Source organism: Canis lupus, chromosome 22 (assembly GCF_003254725.2).
Source record: "Canis lupus dingo isolate Sandy chromosome 22, ASM325472v2, whole genome shotgun sequence".
Taxonomy (NCBI): domain Eukaryota; kingdom Metazoa; phylum Chordata; class Mammalia; order Carnivora; family Canidae; genus Canis; species Canis lupus.
Window position 1 is genome coordinate 3,371,004 of NC_064264.1, and position 26,054 is coordinate 3,397,057.

A 26,054-nucleotide genomic window follows, 5' to 3' on the forward strand; every position below is an offset into this window, starting at 1 on the left:
AATAGTTAAAACTACAAGAATTACATTTGATATTTGGCTGGAGGTTATCTCAGGTTATCATTTAGGTACTCTGAATATTATACTTTGATGATTTAATGTAATGGTTTTATTATGGTTATGAAGAACCAGGTACTGTATATTAAAAAAGTATTTTGAGAAGTTGTTTTTATTAAGTTCCAAATCACTGTCATAGTAATGTGTCCCTGATTTCTCTAGGTTCTGGGAAGTTCTGGATTTTTTAACAACCATGGACTCCAAATACAGCAGCAGCAACAAAGGAATCTCTCACTACATGAATACATGAGTATGGAATTGTTGCAAGAAGCTGGTGTCTCCATTCCCAAAGGACATGTGGCAAAATCACCAGATGAAGCTTATGCAGTTGCCAAAAAATTAGGTACTAACTTAAGGAAAACTTATGCCATTTGACATGGGCACTCAGTTAAGATGTGAACTTCACTTTTGGTTTATACCAACTTATAGGTTTTAATTTTTTAAAAAATTTATTTACTTAGAAGGTAGAACTTAGTGATTGTTGACATTCTAAAATTATTATGAGATTATTATGAGCTAGTAACTTAAGAACCAGTTATATTGGCTTTAGGAAGCCTTTAAAGTCCTCTTTTTAGTTGGAATATAATTATGGGGAAGGAAGTTCTGTTTAATATTCTGAAGCTTAAAAGACTGATGTCTGTGATGATTCTAAAAGGAATACTGAAGAAAATCCTAGCTGTTTCTGTGGCTGTTAAGAGGTCTAATATTCCTCCCCTCCACTTTTTTTTTTTTGATGGGAAAATTATGGAACCAAGGTGGGGGTGGGGAAGAAGCTAGACTGTAAGCTCCATGAGAGCAGGGTTTCTTTGTCTTATCTTGTCCAGTGATACATCCTAAACTCTTAGAAGAGTACCTGGCACTTAGATAATCAATAACTATTGGTATTTGTTAAATGAATTAAGTACTTGTCTATGTTTATTAGTAAATTCTTTTATTGATAACAAATCTAAAAAGCTTTTGTTACCTTGAATTTTGTTGATTTATATTAATCTCTTAATAATATTGACTCTAGAAGATATTTTTCACTTTACATTTTTAATGATTTAATATGAAGCCATAATAATGAGTAATGTGCTAACTATACACTGCATTTTATTTTTAACAATATTTAAAGTCCCACCAATTTTATGTAGATTAGCACAATCTCTGCTGGATTTATACTTGATTAACATGACTTTGAATGTGCTTTGGTGAAGACTTTGATTTTATTAGTATTTTAGGAAGGCTATGGGGCATTTAAAAATGTTGAAAAATTTTAAAGTTTTACTCTCATTCTGTACTTGTGTCTAGAATGAGTTTTTCTTCCAAAAGTGAGGGCATGTACAAGTTTAGAAATGTCGTATATTCTTAGCTGTTTTTGAATGAGATGTTGACTTGGAAGCATGAGTTTTCATTGATAATTTTTTATTAATCAAAAAATCCTTTTTATTCAGATTATAAGCAAACTTCTCTTTATTAATTGAAAACCTTATGTAGATTGATATTAATTTTGGTGAAATTTTTGTTAATTAATGGTGACCTATAGTTTGAGCTTGTGCATGATAAAAGACGTGCCTTATTTTTACCTTCAAAACACTGTACATTAGAGGTTCTTAAAGGTCAAGTTTAAAGAAAACTCGTGATTGTAATTCTTGCAAAGGCTACTTTTTAATGACTATTCCCTTGGGATTGATCTTATCTATATGACCTAAACTTTAATTTCTAAAGAAAAGTCAGCCAAGTAGGAGGAAAAACTTGGAAATGCAATGGAGAAAGTGTAAGATTTTCTTATTCGGCCGTTCTGTCCTTAAGAATGAAATGTAGACCCTTGACTTTGTTCTTTTATTTTTGTTAGTCTAATCTTTTGAGTGATTTTTTTTTTGTTTGTTTACCAATTGTTTCCTTTGTAATAATGCTGGAGCATAAAATATTTTTCATGCCAGTCTTAGTAAGTCCTGATTTATATATAATGAAACCAGTAAAAACTATTTTTTTCTATTTCCAAATTCTAATTGATTTTTCTGTATTTTCCATATATTTGCTCACTTAGTCAAAGTTCATTGTTTTGTCAAAAAAAATTGTATAGCAACTTTTTCATAAAACAAATAAGATTTATTTGGATGCCAATTTCTTGATTTCTTTACTCCTTATAAACTTTAATGATGCTTAAGTGATTAAAGGAAGAAAGAATAGTTAGCATGTACAGGATATACTTTAGTTATGAGTATTTCTGGGAAGTCTCTGGGACCAGGACTTATTTCAAGTAAGGGACGGGTGGTAGGCAGCTCTGATTTTGAACCCCTTTGGAACAGAAGGTGTCTTGTTCATCTAGAAAGTGTGTTTTTGTCAAATAACACTGCTGATGAGGTTTATAGTATGAAAGTGGGATTAGTGACTAAGGAGATCTTTTAAATTTAGAGAATCAGAAATGCTCTTTTTAAAGATATATTTAGTAACTACTATGAAGGTGTTGAGGACAGTTTTGTCTTTTGTTGGGATTCATTAATGTTAGAAGATACTGATTATGGGATCTAATTGCATAAGGTATGGTATAAAGCGCCTTAGAAATACACCTGGTTCTGTCAATCTAGCTAGCAATCCCCAACGCTGATTGTGGCTACCTTGCTTCTTGAGTTACTGAAAAACTTACAAAGCATTAATTCCCATTTATTAAAAAGTCTTACATCACCAACTGATACTATGAGATATAAATGCAAGCTTGGGCCAAACTTGCTTCCCCTAAGTTTTGTGGGTGGCAGGAGAAGCTGAGTCAGCATTGGGACTGGGGCCACTGAGCCTTACAGCTGGTGACTCCTGAAATAGCTCTGGCCTCTTTCCCCAGTATTCCCTACAAATTCTGTAATTTTCTATGTGTATCATGATGTGAAAAAGTTGGAAACGCTATTCTAGAGGCTAGTTTTGCTTGTTGTGAATAATTGAAGTTAGGGATGGAAGGATGGTTGGAAAGAAATCTAATTCTGGTTTCTTTTCCTTTTTTAAAAAATTTTATTTTATTTAATTTTATTTGAGAGAGAGACAGAGATAGTGACAGAGATAGCAGAGGGAGAAGCAGGCTCCCTGCTGAGCAAGGAGCCTGACGTAGGACTGGATCCCATAAACCCAGGGTCATGACCTAAGCCTGGAGGCAGACACATAACCGATTGAGCCACCCAGGTGGCCCCCTCCCTATTTTTAAATAGACTGGTTTTCTCATATCCATTTTTAAAATGATTTAATTTATTTTGAGAGAGGGAAAGAGAGAGAGTGCGTTGGGTAGAGGCAGAGGGTGAGAGAGAGGGAGAATCTCAAGCAGAGTCCCTACTGAGCTGGGAGCCTGACACAGCCTGATCCCAGGGCCCTGAGATCATGACCTGAGTTAAAATCAAGAGTCAGACATCCGACCGATGGAGCCACCCAGGCGCCCCTTCTCATATCTGTTTTTAATGGTAGATCTTTAGTAAGAATAATATCTTTAGGCTTGGGAAGGTTCTGCCATTTTTGTTCTGCTTTTCTGAGGAACTGTAAAAACTGTGCTTCATAGAATTTTTATAGGGAAACCCTAGTACGTGGCTCAGATACAAATACATCTTAGTTCCCCCATTACCCTAAATAGAATTGCATCTGTATTGGATTTCCATGTTTGAAATTACACACAATGTAATAATTTTGCTGCTTGAAAATTGTTTAGCCTAGTGAAATTTGTGTTGCCTGACTAGTTTGTTTAGTACATATTTTGTTCAGCCTTTTTTTTTTTTTTGAGGAGACTTTAATTGCCAAATTCTAAATTTCATTAACAGTAGTACTTATATCTGCTATATGTGTTTCAATTGCTTAAAACATAAATTTATTCTCACATTTTATAGGTTAGAAGTTTGAAATGGGTGTTAAGTCCCATCTTTTTCTTTTTTTAAATTTTCCTTTAATTTTGACCCGCTTCATCCATTTTTCTTATGCCCCACCCTCTGCCTCTGGCAGCCAGCAATCTGTTCTCTTTATCTATGAGCTTAGTTGTTTTGTTTTGTTTTCCAGTTCCATATATAAGATTCCATTCATGTGGAATATGTCTTTCTCTAGTATACTTCACTTAGCCCTCTAGGTCTATCCATGTTGTTGCAAGTGCCAAAATATCATTCTTTTTTGTGGCTGAATATATATATACACACACACACACACATCCCATAATTTCTTTACTCATTCATCCATTGATGGGTACTTAGGTTGTTTCCATATCTTGGCTATTGTGAATAGTGCTGTGATGAACTAGGGGTACATATATTTTTTCAAGTTAATATTTTCTTCAGATAAATAACCAGAAGTGGAATTGCTGGATCATATAGTAGTTCTCTTTTTAATTTTTTTGAGGAATGTTTGTACTGTTTTCAATAGTGGCTGCACCAATTCATATTTCCCATCATCAGTGCATGAGTGTTCCCTTTTCTTTACATCCTCACCAACACTTTTATTCCCTGTCATTTTGATAATAACCATTCTAACAGGTGTGAAATAATAACTCATTTTGTTTTGATTTGCATTTCCCTGGTGAATAGTGATTTTGAGTATTTTTTTGTGTGTCTGTTGGCCATCTGTATGTCTTTGGAAAAATGTCTGTTCACATCTTCTGCCTGTTTATTTTTTTTTTCACAATTATATGAGCTCTTTATATGTTTTGGATATTAACTCCTTGTTGGATAAATGATTTGCAAATATTTTCTCCCATTCAGTAGGTTGGCTTTTTATTCTGTTGTTGATTTCCTTTGCTATGCAGACGTGTTTTAATTTGACATAGTCCCATTTATTTATTTTTGCTTTTGTTACTTTTACTTTTAGTGTCAGATTAAAAAAATCACCACAAGACCTGTGTCAGAGGGCTTGCCATCTATGTTTTCTAGAGTTTTATGGTATTTTAGGTCTTATGTTCAAGTCTTTAAAGCACTTCAAGTCAATTTTTGTGTATGGTGTAAGATAATGGTTGAGTTTCATGCTTTTGCACATGGCTGTCTAGTTTTCCCAATGACATTTATTTTACTTATTCATTTAAAAACTTTTTAGATTTATTTATTTTTAGAGCAAGCAAGCAAGCATGGAGGGTGATGAGGCAGAAGGAGAGGGCGAGGGAGAATCCCGAGCAGACTCCCTGCTAAGTGCAGAGCCCAACACAGGGCTCTATCCCAGGATCCTGAGATCATGACCTGAGCCGAAATCAAGAGTCAGATGCTTAACTGCCTGAGCCACCCACGTGCCCCATCCCAACACCATTTACTGAAGAGATTGTTCTTTCTCCGTTGTATATTCTTGACTCTTTTTTGAAAAATTAATTGACCATGTATACATGGATATGTTTCTGGGCTCTCTATTTTGTTTTGTTATGTCAATACTGTACTGTTTTGATTATTGTAGCTTTGCAATATAATTTAAAATCCAGGAGTTTGATATCTCCAGCTTTTTTCTTCTTTTGTAAGATTGCTTTGGCTACTTGGGGTTGTTTTTGTGGTTCCATACTAATTTTAGAATTGCTTATACTATTTCTGTGAAAAATGCCTTTGGAATTTTGATGGGGAGTGCATTGAATCTGTAGATTGCTGTGGGTAGTATGGACATTTTAACTGTATTATTCCAACCCATGAGTACGGAATATCTTTCCATTATTTTTGTCTTCAATTTCTTTAATCAATGCCTTATAGTTCAGTATCAGATTTTTTTTTTTTTTTTTTTACCTCCATGGTTAAATTTAAATTTATTCTAGGGTATTTTATTCTTTTTGATGCAGTTGCAGGTGAGATTTTTTTTTTTTAATTTCTCTGATAGTTCATGATTAATGTATAGAAATGTCATCGACTTTTGTGTATTGATTTTGTGTTCTGCAGTATTGTGAATTCATTTATTCTAATAGTTTTTCAGTGGGGTCTTTAGGTTTTTCTACTTAAAATACCATGCATAATGAAATAGTGACAGTTTAACTTCTTCCTTTCCAATTTGGATGCCTTTTCTTTCTTTTTCTTGCCTAATTTCTGTAGATAGGACTTCCAATACTATGTTAAATTAAAGTGGTAAGAGGGCACCTTGTCTTGTTGCTGATTTAATTTAATTTAATTTTATTTTATTATTTTTTTAGATTATTTATTTATTCATGAGAGACACAGAATGAGAGAGAGAGAGAGAGAGGCAGAGACATAGGCAGAGGGAGAAGCAGGCTCCATGCAGGGAGCCTGATGTGGGACTCGATCCCAGGATTCCAGGATCTGGTCCTGGGCTGAAGGCGGCACTAAGCCGCTGAGCCACCCGGACTGCTCTTGTTGCTGATTTTAGAGGCCAAACTTTCAACTTTTCACTGTTGAGTTGGATATTAGCTGTGGGCTTGTCTTATATGGCTTTTATTGTCTTGAGCTATGTTCCCCCTATACCTGCTTTGTTGAGATTTTTACATAAATGGGTATTAAATCTTGCCAAATGACCTTTTTTTTTGCATCTGTTGAGATGATCATATGTTTTTTTATCCTTCATTTTATAAATATAGTGTATCACATTGACTGACTTGTGGGTGTTGAACCAACCTTTTATTCCTGGGATAAATCCCAGTTGATGATGGTATACAATTCTTTTAATGTATTGTTGTATTCAGTTTGCTAATATTTTGTTGAGGATTTTTGCATCTGTGTTCACGTGGGATATTGGCCTGTAATTTTCTCCCTTGTGGCATCCTTGTCTGGTTTTGGTATCTGGGTAATTCTGGCCTTGTAAAATGAATTGCAAGTTTCCCACCTCTTTTATTTTTTGGAACAGTTTGAGGAGGATTGATATTAATTCTTTTTTAAATGTTGATAGAATTCACCAATAAAGCCCCCTGGTCTTGGGCTTTCATTTGTTGGGAGGATTTTGATTACTGATTCAGTCTCCTTACGAGTAGTCTGTTCAGATTTTCTATTTCTTCATGATCCAGTCTTGGTAGATTGTATCTAGGAATTTATCTCTTCTTGGTTGTCCAGTTTGTTGTCATGTAATTGATCATAATAGTCTCTTATCCTTTGTATTGAGTTTTCAGTTGTACTAGCTCATCTTTTGTGTCTATTTTAGAGTCCACCCTTTTTTTTCTTCGTGAATCTAGCTGAAGGTTTGTCCATATTCATCTTTTTGAAGAAGCAGCTCTTAACTTTCATTGATTTTTTTCATTGTCTTTTTAGTTTCTATTTTATTTATGTTCTAACCTTTGTTGTTTCCTTCCTTCTACTAACTTTGGGGCTTCATTTGTTGTTTCTTAGTTCCTTGAGGTGCAAAAATTAATTTGTTTGAGACTTTTCTTGTTTCTTGAGATGGGCATTTATTACTGTGAATTCTTAGACTGCTTTTGCTGAGCCTGTAAATTTTGGTATTGTCTTATTTTGTTTGTCTGAATGTATTAATTTCTTTTTTGATTTTTCTTTGATCCATTAGTATCATGTTTAATCTTCAGATATTTGTGAATTTTCCAGTTTTCTTCCTTTAATTGATTTCTAGTTTCATACCATTATGGTTGGAAAAGATGCTTGATGTGATTTCAGTCCTCTTAAATTTATTAAGACTTGTTTTGTGGTTTAGCAGGTAATCTGTCCTGGAGTATGTTCCTTCCATACTTGAGAAGAATATGTATTGTTGCTTTTGGACAGAATATTGTATGTATGTGTGTGTGTGTGTGTGTCTAGACCATGGTCGAACATGTTAAGTTTAAGACCTGTGTTTGCTTATTGATTTTCTGCCTGGATGATCTGTTGATTGATGCAATTGGTATTAAAGTCCCCAACTATTAATTGTGTTGCTGTTTTCTTCTTTATGTCTATTACTATTTGCTTTATATATTTAGGTGCTCTTATGTTGGATGCATAGATATTTATAAATGATACATCTTCTTGTTAGATTGGCCCCTTTATTTTTATGTAACCCAGCTTTTTTCTTCTTTTGCAAGACTGTCCTTGTTATAAAGTTGTTTTTTTCTGATATAAGTATAGCTACCTCAGCTTTCTTTTGGTTTCTGTTTGCATGGAATATCTTTGTTCATCCTTTCACTTTCAGTCTGTTTATGTCCTTACATCTAAAGTGAGTCTCTTATAGGCAGCATAGATTAGTCTTTTTTTTTTTTTTTTTTTTTTTTTATCCAGCCATTCCTGATGTTTAGGATTCTAGTATAATTAAGGTGGAATTTTTGTCTGGTTGAATAAACATGTGCAAAGGTTGCCAATTAATGAATGCCACCCTGGAGGGAGATTTTTAATGCCATACAATAGGACTTTGCCTTCTTTTTTCTTCCCAGTGTTTTATTAGATGACTACGTATAAAGAATGCTTAAGGTGTTTGTGAATAATGAAGGCTAGAAGGGATAGTGACTATATTTTAAAGACAGTCTTTGAATCCATAAAAGATCTTGTCTGACTAAAGCAAAGGTCCAAATCTAATAAGACTGTAAGCTCTCTAAGGGCAGGGTAGGTCTCTTCAGCTCAATGGTGTATCTGTGGCTCTAGCAAGTAACTGGTATATAGATGTAATTGTTGAATGAATTAATGGAATTGAATAAAATCTTTGTTTCAATCAGTTGTCCTCAGATTTCTCTTGTAATTCTTCTTGTCTTGATAGTTGATGAGACTATATTCATTATATATTTTTTGGCTTTTCTTTTGTTGTGAAGGGCTTTTTTAGAAGGAACTTTTGTGAAATTGCTTCTGCCCTAAAGAAACTTGTATTCCTAAAGAAAGGAAATTGACACTTTGGGGGAAGAGACTTCCTTCTTGTAAAATGTTTTTGAAAAACTAGAACTTTATTACTCTAATAGGTCAGTTTTTTAAGTTCTCAATTTAATGTTAAGAATGTTTGAATTTAGCCCAGCAAAGCACCAGTTTAACTATTGACCATTTTTACATTATATTTATGCTGTTGGAATTATATTTATGCTCTTTGGATATAAATGAATGTTTCTCAAGTACTGGAAAACCATGACTTGGAAGGTAACCAGAAACAGGTAAAATGACTAGTGACTACTCCCTTTTATTTTGGGCATGAACTCTGTAATTTGCCATTGTCCCTGAAGCTACCTGTTTTCTTTCCAATAAGAAAATTATTTGTTTTAAGGAAATTTCTTATTAGTTATTTTTACCTGGGTATGATGGGGACTGTGGCAGATTGAAAAGACTTTATCTTGTGTAAACAAGGCACTTCTAATCAGCTTTAGTTGCAGGGCCCAGTATTTCCAGTTTTGAGTTTTTTTTTTTTAAAGATTTTATGTATGTATTCATAAGAGACACGGGGGCGTGGGCTGGGAGAGGAGAGGCAGAGACACAGGCAGAGGGAGAAGCAGGACTCGATCCTGGGTCTTCAGGATCATGCCCTGGGCCAGAAGGCAGGCGCTTAACTGCTGAGCCACCCAGGAGTCCTCAGTTTTGAGTTTTTAAAACAGCAGTGGGAAATCTAGGTTTGTAAGAATTCTTTCCATCTTTAAATGTTCTTTTATTCAACATTCAGAAAATATATGCTAGGAACCCTCCCAGGAGCTTGAGAACATCAGTGAACACAATGAAGCTTCTGCCCTTCTGGAGCCTGTATTTTAGTGGGGGAGCAAAACAATAAATGGTAGACATGAGAAAATTATATATTATGTTTGAAGGTGATGAATTCTATGGAAAAGAAATGGGCAGGGTAAGGAAGATTGGTCCCAACTGGACAGGTTGTAATATTAAGTAGGATGATCAGGGTAAGCCTTATGGATACTGAGATGTAAGAAGAAAAACTTGAAGAGAATGAGGACCTTTCTCAAATGGATACAGGTATCTTCTGGTATCTGAAAGTAGAACATTCTTGTGAAACCTTTTGTTACCCAGAATGGCATAAAGAAAAAGCAGTTAGCGGTAACTTATATGGAAGGATTTTCAAGTATTCCCAGACCCAGTGAGGCTTTTCTGATATCTTAGAGCACATCTTGGTAACAGCGATACACAAAATAAGTCAAGATAAAGTACAGGTGCTCACAGGCACAGTTCAAAGCTTTGGTGGCTTGATGCCGAGATGCTGCAAGAAGCATCTTGGATAAAAAGGTTAGCAGGGCCACTCGATGCTTGGAGTGCATGCTGCCTCTGTAATGGCTTTCTGCAAAATCAACACAATGCTATTTTTGCAAAAGTGAAAATCACTTTCCGATTTCTTTTGGTTAGTGAAAACAGGTAAATGATGTGGGTCTTTTGTAAAAGAGAAGTGATGTAATGCAAACTTTTGAAAAGCAGAGAATTCCTGTATTTGGATGAAGAGTATTTCAGGTGGAGGGAGCATTAGAGCTAAGTAAGTCCTGAAGGCAGAAGCATGCCTGGGAACAATGGAGACTAGTCTAGCTGGAGTGGAGTGAGCAATGAGGAGGTCATAGGAAATACAAGTAATAAAGGTGCTGGGGGATTATATAGGGCCTTGTAGGTCATTGTAAGGAGTGTGACTTTTGCTCCGAGTAAAATGGGCATTCACGGTAAGGTTTTAAGTAGAGGAGTGAAGTGCTCACTTTGCTGCTTTGAGAATACTGTTAGGGACAAGGGTAATCTAGGTGAGATAGAATGGTGGCTGGGACCAGGGTCCAAAGGAGGTGATGAGTGGTCAAGATTCTGGATAAATTTTAAAGATAGAATCTCATAACTTCCCAATTGAATGGATATGGGGTGTGAGAAAGAGTTTTTTTTTTTTTTTTAGCATTACCTTGACTGACTCACAGGTCAGCTTCTAACTTCTAAATGTAGATTAATTTACATCATTTTCTGAATGTTCTTTGGTAGTAATTTTTTAAGGGTAAACTTTAGGTCATTTCTTACTGGTTTTATCACAAGCTGCGTTTGTTACCTCTTTGATTTGGTTGGCTTATCTGATGAGGTGCGAGTCCCTGCATTCTGCATGGTGTGAACATGGATCCGTGGTTATATCCCAGAGTCTGCCTTGGGCTTGTAACCAATAAGAATGAGACCGTGTCCTTAATCCTAATCTCCAAGGTTATTCTTTTGCCATCATGTAATACTAGTATTGCACTGCTAGTGTAGGCAAAATGAGGGGATGCTAAAATTCTGCTGTCTGAGGAGATGGAGAACGCCCCTCTAAGAGGCCTAGCCCCGGATCATGAGTGATGAGTGGTACCTAGGCTAAACAGCTGGTTTGCTGATTTTCTTCAGCACATTTGAAAGAGGAAGACAGAAGAGCGAGATCAGTCTACCTATTAAAGAAGACAAACTCAGTATTTATTTAAACAATTTCATTAAAAAATGTTAAAAAGTTTAATAAAAAATCAAAAACTTAAGACTTACATACATAACATCCCTGAATCTTCTGATAAATATAGCTTACCTCCTGATAATACCCCTCATAACACTATAGCTCAAGAATTTATATCACAGTTCTTTCTGTTAGTGGAACAATGTCCGTTGGTATCACTACTAGTACTTTCCCCTTAAGTCGTGGTGTATTTCTACTCAGAGTGGCATTTTTGACTCCATTGTTCACAGGATGGCAATTTACATGTGAATAGAAAGGGAGGGAAATATTGGGAAGACATTTGAGTTTCAATTTTGTACTTTTCATACCTTCCAAAGCACTAGAGATTTAAAGTGTTAAAGTAAAATTATTTTCAGTATACTTTAAGAAATGATTTCATACGAATGAATGGCTGGCTCATTTTTTAAACTTGTGGATCTTTAGATGGTGAATGTGTTTTAATGTTCTAATCTAGAAAAACTATGGAATACTTCATTTTTTTGACATTGTGGGTAAATGAGACTTAGCTACATTTAATAACATCACTTAATATGTATGCTTAATAACAAAATAATGTCTTGCATGCTGTTCCATGCTGGGGATCTAACAAGTGTTTTTCTTCTAGGTTCAAAAGATGTTGTGATAAAGGCACAGGTTTTAGCTGGTGGTAGAGGAAAAGGAACATTTGAGAGTGGCCTCAAAGGAGGAGTGAAGATAGTTTTCTCGTAAGTCCTGCTTTGAAAAGAAAAATCATTATTATTAAAGAAAAAATATGTTGTAAAAATTACTCCTTATTATTGAATTGATGAAAATACTGAGATTTAAATATTAAATGCGAGGGGTGCCTGGGTGGTTCAGTTGGTTGAGTGTCCAACTCTTGATTTTGACTCCGGTCATGATCTCAAGGTACTGGGCTCGAGCCCCGTGTTGGGCTCTGCACTCAGCACAGAGTCTGAGTTTCTCTCCTTTTGCCTCTCCCCCCACTGGTGTGTTCTCTCTGTCTCAGAATAAATAAGTCTTTTTAAAAAAAATATTAAAAAAAAGATAAAATTTTGGCTGTCATGTGCTTTTGTTTTTCTGAGTTGGAGAAAGAATGAGTTCTTTTTGTTATTTCAGTCCAGAAGAAGCAAAAGCTGTTTCCTCACAAATGATTGGGAAAAAGTTGTTTACGAAGCAAACGGGAGAAAAGGGGAGAATATGCAATCAAGTGTTGGTTTGTGAGCGAAGATACCCCCGGAGAGAATACTACTTTGCAATAACAATGGAAAGGTCATTTCAAGTGAGTAATTGTAGGCATGATACCTTTAGGATGATTTTATTACATTCAATTTCAAAAGTTGGTTATTTCTATTTGGGAAGGATTTAAAAGGTATGACCCATAATCTTATTTGTGTATATCATGAGCACAGTATTTTTGTGTTATTTTTAAAAAAAAAACCAGCATAGTTAATGTTACAACATTTAATGTATAGTACTGTAAATAAAGCTGTAGACAAAACCTTGCTGAGATAGAATCCATAGGACTTCTAAAATTTTTAATTTACTAACAGCTGCTTAAATCCTTTGGATTCATCTCTAGATTCCATTGACTAGAGAAAATAATTTCTAGCAGAGTAAAATCTGACAGAGTTTCTGAACCCATTAAAAGAATGTGTTTCCATGGCTTCATTGTCTTCTTTTTCAACCTCTTGGTGTTTTGTTTGTTTGTTTGTTTATTTTTTTAGTTTGGGGTTTATTTTATTGTATGATTTGTTATTTGGCAAGTTGAAGGATGACATTCAGTAGCAGACAGTATGATTTTAAGAAGCATAATCCTACCTCTGCTTTCCTCTCTTTATGCAACCTAAAATGCTAGCATTTAATGTATCAGATGAAGAGGAAGTCCTTTCATAAACCTCTTGGCATGGAGACAGCATTGATAATCATTTTATACTATCATTATCTGGCTTTTTGTTTTGTTTTTTTAAAGATTTTATTTATTTGGCAGAGAGAGAGAACATAAGCAGGGGGAGAAGAAGAGGGAGAAGCAGGCTCCCTGTTGAGCAGAGAGCCAGATAGGTTCCATCCCAGGACTCTCAGATCTTGACCTGAGCTAAAGGCCGACGCTTAACACAATTATCTTGCTTTTTGAGTGCGTTGGTTAATTTAATGGGCTGAATCTTTGTGGTATCTACTTTGATTTTTGAGGCAACTTGACTGTGTATTTGGAAGTCCTAGTAAGGATTTGATGTAAATTAAACAATTACACAATTAGTAATACAACAAAAATTTTAAGATAATGAAAATAGATTTCTTATATAGAACAGCTTTTTCAAAAAATGTTAATATCTATATTGTGATTTTTCCCCCTACAGTTAATTACATTTCTAGTAATGTTTGAGGGATATTATAAAGTGTCTTTTGGAACTTAATTTTTATAAGAAAGTATTTCTTAAAGTTTAACACTAGATGGTAGTAAAAACCCACTTAGGATGTAGGGTAAAAGACATTGTTTTATTTATGAGCGATGCCTTTACCATTATAGGCTTCTCTTTGTGGTAGAATTTAGTTTTATAAGTTACTTTAGAGATCTTGTGACAGGGATGCCTGGGTGGCTCAGAGGTTGAGCGTCTGCCTTCGGCTCAGGGCCGGATCCCAGGGAGCGGATTAAGTCCCATATTGAGCTCCTTGCCGGGAGCCTGCTTCTCCCTCTGCCTGTGTCTCTGCCTCTCTCTCTCCCTCTGTCTCTCCTGAATAAATAAATAAAATCTTAAAAAAAAAAAAAATCTCATGACAAAAACCTTATATATTACATATATTTACAAAAACTATATTTTTACAAATTCACTTATTTTCCTTATACTTTGCATTGAGGTTGTATATCAGCATTTTTCATTTTGTTATTGTGTTTTTATTTTTTGTTATAGAGAGTCCTATAATACTACACAGAGTACCTCATTTTGATTGGAGTAAATACAGCAAACTGAACTATGTTATTAAAGATAGGGATATAACACAATGAATATCTTATTAAAAATAAAATGACCAATGAGAGAAGAGCCATGACCAAATGCATTAGGGAAAAGGGTCAGAATTGAGTTCATTTTAAGGACTTGAGTTTTTAGAGAACTCTTTGAGTCTCTTTTGAGAAAAAAATGTTTTTATTTCACATTGCATAGTTGTAATAATTCAGAGTAAAAATTTGATAGTACCACTGGGGAGCCTGGATGGCTCAGTCAGTTAAGCATCTGACTTTGCTTGGCTCAGGTCATGATCTCGGGGTCCTAGGATGGAGCCCCATGTTGGGCTCTGTGCTCAACCAGGAGTCTGCTTTTCCCTCTCCTTCTCCTTCTGTCCCTCACCCCAGCTTGTGCTCTCTCTTTCAAATAAGAAAATCTTTAAAAAAAAAAAAAAAAAACCAGTACCAGTAAAACCATTTGGCAGATGTTCTTTGATGCTGTTGTATCACGCCAGTGTAGAGTTGGTTGGTGTTACCTTTTGGGGTATGGCAACCATCTTTTGGGACTCTATTAATAAGAAAATAATCAGCTATTTAAACTAAAAATAGAAGAACATTTTTGGTTGAATTAAAGTGTATAGAAGTCAGCTGATCATTAAACATTGCTTTTGTTCCTTTTCTGTTTTTAGGAGTATAGATAGGCTTTGCTGGTCTTCTTTAGTATGTTATATTAGGAAGCTTGGGTAGATACTTACATAGGGTTGGCATACCAAAAAATCAATTTAAGTACCTTCTCTGTTTCAGCACTTTTTAAAAATTAGATTTTTTTTTTTAATTAGATTTCTTAACATTTGCCCAGTACCTATTGAGCACTTTTGGGCTCACGCAAATCTAATTTAACAAATTACATTTGCTATCTAGTAAAACATTGCAATCTGCTGTAAATGGTGCATTTAACTATATCAAGTTTTTTACTTTGTCTGGAATAGATGTATGTGCCACAAGAATTCCAATTTTTTTCCATACTTTAATTTTTTTTTTAAAGATTTATTTATTTGAGAGAGAGGGTGTGGGGGGCAGAGGCAAGGGAGAGGGAAAGTCTTAAGTAGGCTTGAGCCCAACTTATGACCCTGAGATCACGACCTGCACTGAAACCAAGAGTGAGATGCTTAACCACCTGTGACACTCAGGCACTCAACTCTTATTATTTTTGAAAGAGATCTTTATTAAGTGGCTTATTTGTTGTATTTAAAATTCAGATCTATTTTAAGGCAAAATTTTTTTGCAGGACCAAAGAGAAGAGGAATTTAGGTTAAGGAGGAGAAAATAGCATTATTAATTTATTTGAAATTGCAACTATTTGATGAACTTAAATTGTTCTGAATGCTTATTACTAAAATTTAAAGTTAAAACCAAATTGTTTAAACAGAAGCAGCATGCATTCAGCAGTCATGACCAAATGCAGAACTACAGTCATTTAAATGATTTATATTTACCCATGTAATCTTTCTTCTGACCAGCTGCCTACAATTTTGTTTTTTTTTTTTTTTTTCTAGTTGGTTAGGGAATTAGTACAGAGAAAGGCTATTCACTTTCTTTTATATATTATTATTTAATATGTATTTTTTTTTTTTTTTTTTTTTTCTAGCTAAGAGCTAACTCTTGGAGACCTAATCGTTACTTCAGTGAGAATTTAATATTATCTTCTCCCCTCCTGTAGTGCTGCCTTCTATGTGGTTCTTTATCTCATTATCAACAGATAGTTTTGAAAAAGTAAAACTAAAATAAAATGTTCAAATATTTTATTTTATTTTTATTTTATTTTATTTTTTATTTTATTTTATTATTTTTTTAAATTTATGATAGTCACACAGAGAGAGAGAGAGGCAGAGACACAGGCAGAGGGAGAAGCAGGCTCCATGCACCGGGAGTCCGACGTGGGATTCGATCCCGGGTCTCCAGGATCGCGCCCTGGGCCAAAGGCAGGCGCCAAACCACTGCGCCACCCAGGGATCCCAATGTTCAAATATTTTAAAAGTTTGATGGTTTCTACCTCTTTTGTTGGATAAAATTATATTTTGGGCTTATCTATAGATTAATTAACCTGTATTCTACTTCAGTATCGTGATGCTAGTTGAACAGGGTCTTCTTAAATTTGAGATCTCCCCCCTTTAGATCTTTATAAAAGCTTATAATTATGAACTGCTGTGCTAGAGAGGAAATTTAGGAATACCTTTTCATTTGAAATTTATAGAGGAACTAAAAATTAGACTATAATTTCAAACATTTCTCTTTACTCTTTTGCTGTTTTTTACTCTGGCTTTACTCTTGCTGTTTTCTTGTTTTTTAGTCTTAGAAGGCACGGTGAATTCTTTTGTCTATTTATGTTATAGTGAGTTTTTTTGTTTGTGTATGTTACAGTGATTTCTGATACCAAGTACCCAGAATTGGGCCAAATGTCACAGGTTAAGGGTACAGTCTTCCACATGCCCTTTGTTCACTTCAGACACCAGCCTCGAGTTTGGGGATTCTTTTTTTTTTTTTTTTTTTTAAAGTTTGGGGTTTCTTGGGTAACCCTTATACTTAACAGCTGGCTACAAATTTGGGGGTTCCTACTGACCTGTCAGGTTTCATAATTTGCTAGAATGAATCACAGAACTTAGGAGAGTGGTGTACTTAATGATTACTGTTTTACTATATCCAAAGGACATAAATCAGAACCAGCCAAATAAAGACATATAGGGCAAGGTCTGGGAGAGTTTCCATTTTCTTCAGGTACATGTCACTCTCCTGGGATATTGATATATGACAGTGTACAGAAAGAATACTGCCAACCACAGTACTCTCATCAAGTTTCTAGAGTTGCTTTTTCTTTTTAAAAAATTGTGGTCAAAAATATATAATAAAATTTACTATTTAAAATTTTTAAGTATGCAGTACAATAGTGTTAACTTTATGCCTGTTGTTGTATAGCAGATACCTAGAACTTTTTCATTTTGCAAAACTGAAACTATATCCATTGAGCAATTTCCCCTCTACCCCTGTTTTTTAGCTCCTGGCAGTCCCCATTCTACTTTCTGTTTTTAAGAGTTTGTTTTAGATACAGTCAAACCTCGTGGACTAGATACGTGGAATCATGCAGTATTTATCTTTTTTTGTGACTGGTTCATTTTAGTTAGTGTTATGTCTTCAAGATTCATGTTGTAGCATGTGTCAAGATTTCTTTTTTTTTAAAGGCTGAATATATTCAGTTATATGTATGTACAGCTTTTTAAATTTATTTTTTGTCTGTTGATGAACTTTCAGGTTTCTTCCTCTTGGCTATTTTCAATAATGTTGCAGTTAACATGGGTATGCAGGTATCTACTTGAGATACTGTTTTCAGTTATTTTGGATGTATACCTAGATAAATGGGATTGCTGGATCATACGATGATATGGTATTTAATTTTCTTTTTTTTTTTTTTTTAAAGATTTATTATTTATTTATGATAGTCACACACACAGAGAGAGAGAGAGAGAGAGAGGCAGAGACATATGCAGAGGGAGAAGCAGGCTCCATGCACCAGGAGCCTGACGTGGGATTCGATCCCGGGTCTCCAGGATTGCGCCCTGGGCCAAAGGCAGGCGCCAAACCGCTGCGCCACCCAGGGATCCCGGTATTTAATTTTCTGAACACTGTTTTCTACAGTAGCTCCACTATTTTACATTTCTACCAACAGAGTTTAGGAATTACGATTTCTCCATTTCTACCGGTGCTTTTTTTTTTTTTTTTTTGTCATAATCCTTTATGGTGTGAGGAAATGTCTTTCTGTGATTTTGATTTGTATTCCTCTAATGATTAATTAATAATAATGCACACCTATTCTTACACTTGTTGGCCATTTGTATATTGCAATAGACTGAGGTTTATCTCCCACCCCAATTCACATGTTGAAACCCTAACTCCTAAATACTACGTTGAATAAAGTAGCAAGAGTGCATCTTTGCCCTTTTCCTGATCTTAGAAGGTAGCTTTCAATTGTTTGCCATTGAGTATGTTGGTTGTGGTTTTTATTTATTTATTTATTTTTATTACTATTTTTTTTAATATATGGCCTTTATTATGTTGAGGTAGTTCTTTCAATTCTTAGTTTGTACAGTGTTTTTATAAAAGGATATTGAATTTTTTTCCGATGCTTACTCTGCATCAATTGAGATGATCATGTGGTTTTTGGTCTTGATTCTGTTAATGTGGTGAATTACTTTGTTTTTGGTATGTTGAACCATCCTTGCATTTCAGGAATAAATCCCATTTATTTATGATGTATAATCCTTTTAGTGTGTTACTGAAATTGATTGCTAGTGTTTTGTTGAGAGTTTTTGTATCAGTATTCATCAAGGATATTGGTTAGTAGTTTTCTTATAATATCTTTGTCTGATTTTGGTGTCAATAATGCTCTCACTGAATGAGTTTGGAAGTGTTCCCCCTCCTCAGTTTTTTGGAAAAGTTTGAGAAACACTGCTGTTCTTTAAATACTTGGTGGAATTCTTCAGTGATGTCCTTTGGTCTTGGCTTTTCTTTGTTGGGAGGTTTTTGACTACTGATTTGATCTCCTTGTAATATGTCTATTCAGATTTTTTTTTTTCTTTCACGACTCATTTTTGGTTGATTATATGTTTCTAGGAATTTATCCATTTCTTTTAGGCTATCCAGTTTCTGGGAGCTATGTTGGCTGCTTTCTGTAGTATTACAAGTTACAAGTAGTGCTGTCCCAAGTTGCTGAGCTCTTTTTTGTTCTGTTGTATCCCTCCCCCTCCCAAAGGTAGTTAGCGTATGCTTTTCCCAGCTGGTCCTCCAAGTCAGGTGAGACAGAAACCAGTTGCTTTGTAGCCCCCTGAAATGCAGGAATGTTGGCTGTGGGATCCACTTTCCCCTTTTCCTCCCAAGGAGGAAGCAGGGCATTGGGCTATTTCTTTTGATCTTTAGCTGTGTAAGCCTAGGGGAGGCGCTGACTTGGATGAAATGAAATTGCTTTTCTTACCTGTTTCATTGCAGTTGAACTTCAGTAACTACAATTTCCTAACTGGTTTCTGACATTCTCATAAAGAGATTTATTCTCATAGAAGGGAATAAAAATTCAGATCACATATTGTTAAGTTAGTGTTTCTATGGGAGAATTAGGTCTAGGACTTCCCATTCTACCATCTTGCTGATGCCAAAATCCAGTTTTTTTGGGGGTGCTTTATTAAGTAGACATGTTTGATTATATCATTGGCCACTTAGTTGAGCTTAATCTCCAGGCCCCCTTTCCTCCCAGAAGGGTGGGCTGATAACAATGTGGCTCAAAGCTGCAAACCTCTAATCAAAGTGTTTGTCTTTCTGTCCTGGCCTGTGGCCTACCTGAGTCATTTCCTTTGTATTAACTAGAGGCCCACCATGAGTCACTTCAGTAGCATAAACTGTCAGTGTTAGTGGAAGGGTTTTTTTTTTTTCTTAAGATTTTACTTATTTATTTGACAGAGCACAAGCAGAGGGAGAGGGAGAAGCAGGCTCCCTGCTAAATAAGCAAGAAGCCCAATGCGAGGCTCAATCCCAGGACCTTGGGATCTTGACCTGCACCGAAGGCAGACATTTTAACCAACTGAGCCACTCAGGTGCTCCTATATAGTAGGTTTAAAGGTTGCTTTCCAGATGCTGGGGACAAAGGCCTGCCAAGTTCTTTATACATACATATTGAAATCTAATCACTTAATATATAAAATTTAAAGTGTTTGAAGATGTACAAGGAAATGTAAATCTCCCAGCCACACCTGTTTTCTCAGCCACTCAGTTTTTCTTCATGGAAGTTAGTACTATTTTTTAAGTCATTTTTTTCATTTAAGTAACAGTTAATTCTCTTAAAAAAGTAATAGGTTGTGTTTTTCCTCTGGCTATTGTCTTATTTTGAGGAATTGAAGTATTATTTTGTTTTCTAAACAATAACGAATACAATACTATTCCTTTGCGTTATGTCTTGAAATGAGTTTGTTACTGAAACACACTAGTTGCTGGGATAGAAAAGTGGAAATAGTCGTTTTTTGTTCTTGCTTTTTTCCCATGAAAGTCACACTTTCACCGCCCGCCCGGATTAAGAATACTATGTTCACTGTAAAAAAAATTGTGTCTGTGGGTGGAATGGTAACATAAAATAATAAAAATCTTATCATTTAACGTCTTCCCATCTTTTTTTCAGTTGGTGTGATTAGTAGCTGCACATTTAAACATACTTTATGTTGAAAAAACCCACATGATTGAGAATAGAATCTAAAGTTTTATATCAGTTTTTTCCCACATAATACTATTGAGATCATTCTTCTGTATCATTAAATAATCTTCATTAATATGATTTTACCATTTCTTTGCTTTTGCATGTTAGGATTATTTCCAGTTTTGTGAAATAAATAAACAAATCCATTAGATTATTTTGCTTTAAGGTTTTTTTCTTAGTTTATTTTAGAGGACTTAAAAGTTAATTATTTAGTATTTTTATCTTAACTTCTTATATTGGTCATGATAATAGCTAGAACTATTTTTTTTTCTTTTTTTTTTTTAGCTAGGACTATTTTAAGGTCAGTAACTTTCTTTTTTACTAACTTGCAGTAGGGCTAGAGCTTATAAAATCTTCAACTTTAATTCATTAGGCTTTTTAAATATCAATATCTTTTTTATGATTTTTAAAAACATTATTTTCTATTTTTTAAATTTATTCATTAGGGGGAGAGAGAGCACGCACACACAAGTGCGTGAGCAGGGGAGGAGGAGGGGCAGAGAGGGAGGAAGAAGCAGACTCTGCTGAGGAGGGAGTCTAATGCAGGACTCAATTCCAGGACCCTGGAATCATGACCTGAGCTGAAGGCAGATGCTTAACCATCTGAACCACCCAGGTGCCCTAAAAGCATTCTTTAAATAATACTTTAATTGTCCTTCAGTTCTTAAGAAAAACACACAGGTTATATTTTATATATATGTATTTATATTAACTTATTTGATATAAGTTTTATATATATATATATTTTATTTTTTATTTTTTTTATTTTTTTTTTAGTTTTATATATATTTTTAATGTTTTTCCCCTCACAGGTAAGATACTGTCTTCCTCTACGCTTTATTTCTTTTCCATTCTTTTTTTTTTTTTTTTAAAGATTTTATATATTTATTCATGAGAGACACAGAGAGAGAGAGAGAGAGAGAGAGACAGAGACACAGGCAGAGGGAGAAGCAGGCTCCCTGTGGGGAGCCCCATATGGAACTCCATCCCGGGACTCCAGGATCCTGCCCCGGGCCACTCAACCGCTGAGCCACCCAGGTGTCCCTCTTTTCCATTATTTCAAATGAACACTTACGTAGAGGGAGTATGCAGGAGGTATAAGGAGAAAATCTTGAGGAAATTTAAAAATAGGAGTGGGGAATGATAGTCTGATACTGTGCGTAAGTAGGTTTTAACATTTTATCGATGGATCCTGTATTTATCTTGCTAGGGTCCTGTATTAATAGGAAGTTCTCAAGGTGGAGTCAACATTGAAGATGTTGCTGCTGAGACTCCTGAGGCCATAGTTAAAGAACCTATTGATATTGTAGAAGGCATCAAGAAAGAACAAGCTGTCCGGGTATGTTATATTCTGAAAAATTTTTATCTAGCTTTATTGCATAATTGTAATACTTTAAAAAAAAGAAAGAGAATTAACTTTGAATAAGTGAAGTGATTGATGAAACTTTTTAAAAAATTTTTGAAAAAAAAATTTTTTTTTGAGTGTCAAGGCATGTTAATATCTTGTTTGAAATTGAAAATTTTAGAAGTATCTACAATATTTCCTTTTTCTTTCCATAAATATTTCAGTATTTGTCTTTAAAAGGTAAGGATTCTTTTAAAATGGCCACTATACCATTGTTACACCTAGTAAAATTGATAATAACTCTTTAATATCTTTACTTACTTACCCAGTCATTCACATTCCCTTCTCAAGTTTTTCATTTTTTTCTTTTATAATTTGTTTGAGTTGGGATCCATATAGGGTCCTTCATTGTTTGTGGTTATTTTCTCATAGGTCTTTTTCTAATTTATAGGTTTTCTTTCCCTTACTCTCTTTGTCCTTTTTCTTTCATTTCTTGAAGACACTGGGATGATTATACTTTATAATTTATCATAGTCTGAATTTTACATCCCCATGGTAGCATTTAATATGTTCCAGCCTCTCCTTTATTTCCTGTAAATTGTATGGAATGGTAGGGACACTGTCTTATACATCCCTGTGATAGATCAGTGATTTTATTTTTGGGGGCGGTTTATGGACTTTAGTGTCTGCACATACACAATAAATTTTGCCGACAATTTAACTAGTTTTCTGTGTGCTTCTTCCTCCCTCCTCTATCCACCCACCCTACTCTCCTCCCCCAACTCCCCTCCAAAAAAAAACCAACCGTGAAGTTTAATACCATGGCCTGTGAGAGTTGTTTGGGAAGGTTGGTAAAACTGCAATTGAATTAAGTTGTTTAGTTTGGATATGAAAGATAAGTGACCCATTTTATTTTTTAATTTTTTTTTTTAATTTTTATTTATTTATGATAGTCACACAGAGAGAAAGAGAGGCAGAGACACAGGCAGAGGGAGAAGCAGGCTCCATGCACCAGGAGCCCGATGTGGGATTCGATCCCGGGTCTCCAGGATCGCGCCCTGGGCCAAAGGCAGGCGCCAAACCGCTGCGCCACCCAGGGATCCCAAGTGACCCATTTTAAAAGAAAAGTTTCAATATTAAAGTTTGAAAGAAATTAGCATCTATTAGTGGAAACTATGTCAAAATAAGCTTAGGATATTGAAGTACAGTAGAGCAGGAATTTTTGACCGGCACAGAGGTTTATTTTATTTTATTTTTTTTTGGCACAGAGGTTTAAAGGAGATAGAGAAGTTACTTTGGTAATGTCATTTAGGCAAGAGAATGGTATAAATCTTTAAAGGGGACAGAGATTTGATTCATTAGGTAGTTATGTAAGAATGATGACTGGACAGTTAAATTTAGATAAGAAAGAATACTTGATTTACAAGAATACTTGAAGACATAATCTACTAAGGTTATAGCTTTTTTTTAAAAAAATTTATTTATTCATGATAGACAGAGACACAGAGGGAGAAGCAGGCTCCCTGTGGGGAGCCTGATGTGGGACTTGGTCCTGGGACCCTGGGATCATGCCCTGAGCAAAGGCAGACACTCAACCACTGAGGCATCCATGTGCCCCTAAGATTTTTGAGTGATGAATAGAAATAGTTACCTAGCACAGCATTCAACAAATTAATGTCATTTTGGGTTGATCAGCATTCTATTGTAATTCTCACATGTTTAGATCTAAATGGTGGATTATGACCTAGTGAAAATCTTTCTTAATGAAATAATATATTATTTATTATTTATAATTTCTCATTTATTTCTTATTCTTTATTTGAAATAAGTCTTAGGGATCCCTGGGTGGCGCAGCGGTTTGGCACCTGCCTTTGGCCCAGGGCACGATCCTGGAGACCCGGGATCGAATCCCACGTCGGGTTCCCAGTGCATGGAGCCTGCTTCTCCCTCTGCCTGTGTCTCTGCGCCTCTCTCTCTCTGTGACTATCATAAATAAATAAAAATTAAAAAAAAAAAAATGAAATAAGTCTTAACTGAAAATGATATTTCTTAGCCTTTTATTGGCAGTATTTGACTTTTTATAAAAATCATATTCACCCTTAAAGAATTTATGATTTTCTGTAATTGAAATTCAAATGTATTGCAGCCTTAGATAGCAGTTGGAAAAGAGTAAAACCTCCTCCATAGGGTTTTTGAGCAGTGACAGCAGTTAGAATAAACATATAAACATGTAGCTTCTCGTACCCGTGGTTCAGAATTGCTTATGCAACTTCAAAAATTATGGATGGCTTGGCTTGTTCCACTGTAGAACTTGTGAACTAGAACTGCTGTGTTGGGACCTTGGGATATGTAATTAAAAAAAAAATCTCTTCAAGTATATCTAGCTAGGAATCTGCTCAAGACTAAATGCTTCTATTAGATTGGAAGCTTAAGTATATACATCATTTGGTCTTTGCTTGTATTAGGTATTCAGTAGGTGTTTGAATAAATGCAGTTATACTGGTCCTCACTGCTTGGTAGATACTCTTCATAAATTACATAAAACACAAAATTGGGTGATTTAGTATTTTTGCTATCATTTGGACAATGGTGATTATCAGTCCACCTTTTATACATTGTTTTAATAAAATATAAGCCTCTTATTTCAGTTTAGATTGCCATAAGGCTAGAGACAGTATGGAATAAGCTTTGGAACTAGAATCTAGGCAAATGGCGGGTCACTTGACCTCTCACTTGTAAAATGGGCATACTACTTGCCATGTGAGAATTTTGAATAAAAAGTTTTGCTTAGGGGCACTTGAATGGCCCAGTTGGTTCCCGAGATTGAGCCCCACGTCAGAGTCCCTGCTTACCAGCAAGTCTGCTTCTTCCTCTGCCTCTGCCCCTCCCCTCCACTTGTGCACATGTGTGCACGTGCTCTCTTAAATAAACATCTTTAGGAAAAGTTCTGTGTAACCATTTAGTAATAGTAGTTGCTATTTCAGTCATTCATGTTTGACTACAAATGATTCATGCTTATCAATTTAATGATAAACTGTAAGTTTTTATATTTACAAGTATTTAGTGTTGATTGGTTATATGTAACATACCTACAATAAAGAGACAAATTGATTTCAGCTTGCACAGAAGATGGGATTTCCATCTAATATTGTGGACTCTGCGGCAGAAAATATGGTCAAGCTTTACAACCTTTTCCTGAAATATGATGCAACTATGGTAGAAATAAATCCAATGGTAGAGGATTCAGATGGAACTGGTAAGGTATCTTTTTAAATCAAATATTGATGATGTATTTATCTGTCAATCATATGTTACACTAAGGAAGTTGAATTCATAAGGGAGTGAGCTCATTCCTATGTAGAAACTTATTTACTATAAGTAGAATGAATGTGAACAAGTATTAAAGATGCCTATTAAAACAGACACATTAAATATATATTTTTATACACATAGGGTAATAAAAGCTTCACTGTATAATATAGGGGCTATAGCCCCATGGAGCAATTAAAATTAGTTAAAATGATATGTGATTAAAATGTTCCGCAGTCGAACTAGTTGCATTTCAACTGCTCAGTAGCTGCATGCAGTTACCACATTAGACAGCACACATAGAGAATATCGCCATCATTGCAGAAAGCTCTTTTGGGCAGTGCTGATTAGAGAGTATCCAGTGTGGTAGTGAGTAAATGGCTGTAGTTTTGGGAATTAGCCATCTGAGTGTCTCACAAGTTTCAGACTTTAAAGTCATCATGAATCTTTATTATGTAAAAGGTAGACTCTGATAGTTGAGTCCTTTTATATTTTTATCCACTGGAGAGGTAAGATTAGCTTTTCTTTTCTTTTGCATGTGTTTAAAGATTCTTAATTATCACACCTTCCATGCATAGTTATTTTAAAAATCTAAGTTGCATTATTGCAGCCTAGATTTTTCTTGATAACTTGTATTAACTACTTTTATTACTGTAATTTATTGGATTTGGTTTCAAGTCCCTTTGGACATTTTACTCTTAAGCATTTGTAGATCACCTTTCATTTTTATACTTCTGATTAGTTATATTCTTTATTATAGAAATTGATTTTTGGTTGGTCATTTATATGGTTATATAACAAATGAGTACTCTTATGATCATATGGGTAGTTTATAAAACTGAAAAATTAAAATTTTTAGAAAGAGTAAAGACATATTTTAAGAATGCAGTATTCAATGAGAA

General features: G+C 34.9%; 1 protein-coding gene across 2 annotated transcripts in view; it reads left to right on the forward strand.

Annotated features, from left to right (window-relative positions):
- The window catches only part of SUCLA2 (succinate-CoA ligase ADP-forming subunit beta), a 45,108-nt gene that overhangs the window by 5,636 nt on the left and 13,418 nt on the right, over nucleotides 1-26,054 (forward strand). Inside the window, exons 2-6 of one of the 2 annotated variants that reach the window (XM_025478304.3) lie at nucleotides 217-397; nucleotides 11,897-11,996; nucleotides 12,388-12,550; nucleotides 21,709-21,837; nucleotides 24,961-25,099. In XM_025478304.3, the coding sequence (XP_025334089.1) occupies nucleotides 217-397; nucleotides 11,897-11,996; nucleotides 12,388-12,550; nucleotides 21,709-21,837; nucleotides 24,961-25,099 (712 nt within the window). The remainder of the gene's footprint in view (nucleotides 1-216; nucleotides 398-11,896; nucleotides 11,997-12,387; nucleotides 12,551-21,708; nucleotides 21,838-24,960; nucleotides 25,100-26,054) is intronic. The other variant, XM_049099233.1, reaches the window with a different exon arrangement.